This window comes from Triticum urartu, chromosome 3A, assembly GCF_056163025.1.
Source record: "Triticum urartu cultivar PI428250 chromosome 3A, HENAU_Tu73, whole genome shotgun sequence".
In the NCBI taxonomy this organism is placed as follows: domain Eukaryota; kingdom Viridiplantae; phylum Streptophyta; class Magnoliopsida; order Poales; family Poaceae; genus Triticum; species Triticum urartu.
In genome coordinates this window covers 721,651,139-721,654,785 of record NC_141875.1, presented here as the reverse complement: position 1 = coordinate 721,654,785, position 3,647 = coordinate 721,651,139, and the positions used below count along the sequence as shown (strand labels likewise).

General features: G+C 46.6%; 1 protein-coding gene across 1 annotated transcript; it reads right to left on the bottom strand.

The window, feature by feature from the left end:
- Positions 1-694: 694 nt before the first annotated feature.
- LOC147982164 (DIMBOA UDP-glucosyltransferase BX8-like) lies at positions 695-3,167 on the bottom strand. The gene is made up of 2 exons (XM_087514250.1): positions 2,421-3,167; positions 695-1,712 (listed from the first exon to the last, which is right to left on the bottom strand). Exons 1-2 carry the CDS (start codon positions 3,109-3,111, stop codon positions 823-825), a joined length of 1,581 nt encoding a protein of 526 aa, XP_087370376.1. The 5' UTR covers positions 3,112-3,167; the 3' UTR covers positions 695-822.
- Positions 3,168-3,647: the final 480 nt, after the last annotated feature.

The following is a 3,647-nucleotide window of genomic DNA, read 5'->3' as shown; positions in this document are numbered from 1 at the left end:
CATCAGTGACATGGATCCCCCCCCCCTCCCCCCCCCCCCCCCCCCCCCCCCCTAGCAGAGCCAAATAAATATTTTGTACTCCAGAGGAAAATGAGATTTCCAAAGCCCCATCCTGCTCCTTGTCACTAGCTCCAAAATGAATTGTGGGTTTTGCCCTCAGATCAATCACATCAATAACACACAAACACATACGCACGAAAAACATTTGCCAAGAGCTTGTATGATGCACTTTTTCTTTCTTTATTTCTTCTTATGATGTCACGGTTTGGTTACAAGGCACAACCGTTTGTGTATATATAGCCACACCAATCAAATTGACTTGTGCACGACCTCCTAGTACTACTAGAATTAGGACACGCATGACACTATTCAGACTTTGACTAAACTCTATGGCAACTCTGAGGACTTGACGAACTAAAATATGACATGAACAAGCCTAACCTAGTACTACTTAAACTTGAGCATACCATAGACTCAAATATGAGAACTCTATTTTCTTATTTTCTATACCTAAATAGATTACTAACTCAAGATTATGCTAGAACTCGCATGGTAAAGAAACGCGAGTGGATCATGGATAGCCAGAGACTGAGAGCTCACCATGCATGGAGCCATGCATGCGTAGTTTTTTTCTTGTTACCATGACTTGTGTTATAAATCTACGAACATAAATTGTATTATCTGCTAAATGGAATTATGCAGAAGTTGGCAAAAATATATTAAGATATATGTAAGAGTTCACTCATTTGCAAAACATGTCCGGGGCAACAACATTATCAGCTTTAGGAATGACTCAATGTGAAAATATCAAACTAATCCCATCTAAATGGAAGAAGGTAATGACATTATGCAGTTCACCAGCAAATCAACCATAGTTTGCGAAGAGCCGCCTTTCTTTATACAGTGGATTGCTTTGTCCTTGAGATCATTTGCTCTTCGCCTCATCTCTCCACCTTCTTCTTCGCGCAACAACTTTCTAATACCCCTTTCAATGTTCCCCCTCTCCAACTTGCCCACTAACTCAAACCCTACCTTCCACACCTCCTCGACATACCGGGCATTTATCATTTGGTCAGCAAAATGAGGTCTACATATCATCGGAACACCCTCACATATGCTCTCTAACGTCGAGTTCCAGCCGTTATGGGTCCAAAAGCCACCGACTGCTTGGTGCCCAAGAACATCTTGTTGTGGGGCCCAGATCACCACCATTCCCCTACCTTGTGTCTCTTCCTCAAAGCCGTCGGGTAGGCCTACTTTCCCTGAACCATGAACCGCGTCAGGCCTGATCACCCAAAGAAATGGCATGTGGCTATTGGCCAAGCCCCATGCAGTCTCCACTAGCTCTTCTTGGTCCATGGATGCCAAGCTTCCAAAGCTCACGAACAAAACAGACCGTGCCTCTTGCTTGTCCAGCCAATCCAAACAAGTTTGATCTGGAGACAACAGGCTGCTCTGGGCACCTGAAGATATCTTGTAAAGAGGACCAATCGCATACACTGGGACACACACACCATCGACGATCTTTTGGAGCTCGACATCTTCGAGGTCGTTGAAGGTGTTGAGGATGACACCTGAAGAACACTTTGCCGATTCCACAATGCGTTCTAGGCAGGTGGTCATCGTTTCATGTGGAGTTGTGGTTGAGAAGACCATGTCTTGCAGCTGGAGTGGTGGGAGATCATCCAGTGCCATGTTCAATTGCGAATGGTCTGAAAATTTGGAAAGAAAATAATCAGCCGTTGGGTGATATATGTGAGGATGAATGTGTATTATTTGGAAACTAAGCACCTTAAATGTGAGTCTAGTTTTATGCGATTGCTAATGCTATAGTTGGTGATTAATAGGTACAAAATAAAGCCAGTGCACCAGGTTGATCCAATCGTGAAGTTTGAGCGAAAACATAGTCGTCTATCTACTACGTAACCTGTAAAAGTTTATATTTTTCCATGTATACTATCATAGATTTTGAAACATTTGAAATTGTAAAACTTTGGCACTTATTTTTTTTCATTCAAATATGCTTGTATGAAACTATAAATGATTGTATATCTAGGTTTTCCCCATAAATGGATGTATTATTTTCAATTAATATGAACATTTGGCAAATATAGTTCAAATATAAGGATTTTCATACGAAAACAAAGTTATACTTTCTTTCACTCTTCCAAAAATACTACTCTCAGTTTTATTCTTAACTTCATATGTAAAGTAGAGCTGCATTGTTGTTTCATCCTAACAAAAAACAAACTGTTAGCTTTCTTCTTTTTCTTAATTGAGCTGAGCATTCTCTAGTAATCACAAGAGCACATCGCATAACGACATAACAATAGTGCTACATGTACTTGTGTGCATGTTAACTGTGGCCATGCGGAAAGCGGTGCTAACTGTTAACTGTTTGTCTGTTAGTACGTAAATACCTTGTGGCGGGAGGAGGCCCTTGTCGCAGAGCGCCGGGAAGGCCATGTAGGCCACGAGGCAGGCGGCGCCACCCGTGCGCAGCACCAGCGTCGGCACGCCCAGCCGGTCGGCGACCACCTGCATCCCCCGGAGATTAGAGTCCAGCACCAGGCACGCCGGCACCCCCTCCTCATCCTCCAGCGCCTCGCGGAGGCTGTTCTGGAAAGGGGCCTGCAGGCGCTCGTTGATGCGGAGCAGCGCCCCGGCGAAGTCGGCGTTGCTGCCGGTGGGGACGAGGTCGGCCGTCGGCACGCCGGCGCCGACGGGCACGAAGCGGTACCCGGCGGGGCGGCACGCGGGGTCCGGCGCGTTGAAGGCGGCGTGGAAGACGGTGACGCGGAGGCCACGGGCGTGCAGCACGTCGGCCAGCTGCAGCATCGGGTTCAGGTGGCCCTGGAACGGCAGCGGGAACAGCAGCACCCGCCGGGTGCCACCGCTCGCCGTCGCCGGAGCCTTCTCCGCCGCGCTGGCCACCATGGCTTTTGTTAGGAAGGGGGAGGAGTGCCTGATTGCTGATGGAGATATGGATCCATATGGTATAGCGTTGGGCTTTATTATAGAGAAGGAGAAGGGTAAAGGTGAGCATGATTTGGATGGATTTGGATTGGATTGGATCGAAATAAAAGAGAATCGAGGCATTAATGAGCGCATTGAATCGGTTAGAGCGGGAGAGAAGGATGGAATGGATGGATACAGGATGCCAGCACGAGGATTCCATGAGGTGTTTCTTAAGGGAAATGCGTCATTTTCCTAATCTAGGCGATTTGGGTCGACATAAAAGAGGATCAGAGGGGTTAATGAGCGCATTATTTGGATGGTTGGATGGATACGGGATGCCAGCATGAGGATTCGCGCGCGGAGTTTGTTTAGGGAAATGCGTCATTTCCATTACAAAACAGGGGGTACCAGCTCACGGTTTTCAAATCACACTCTTGTCGCTGCACGTACTACTCGTTGGGATACTCCCTCGATCGTTTCCTAATTAGCTCCTCTGGAGTGTGATGGAAGCGTCTCAACCCGTCCGTCTCGGGGGCCATGTCGGTTCTGTTAATAATAAGTTGGGGCTTAATTATCTCAGTCGTGTTGGTTACGCACTTGATTTCAAATATCAAGGAGAGTAATAAGGAGGAAGTGGTATCCCTAGTTCATCAGGGTTAAGTTTTGGTGCTCGCATTTATCCTGCATTT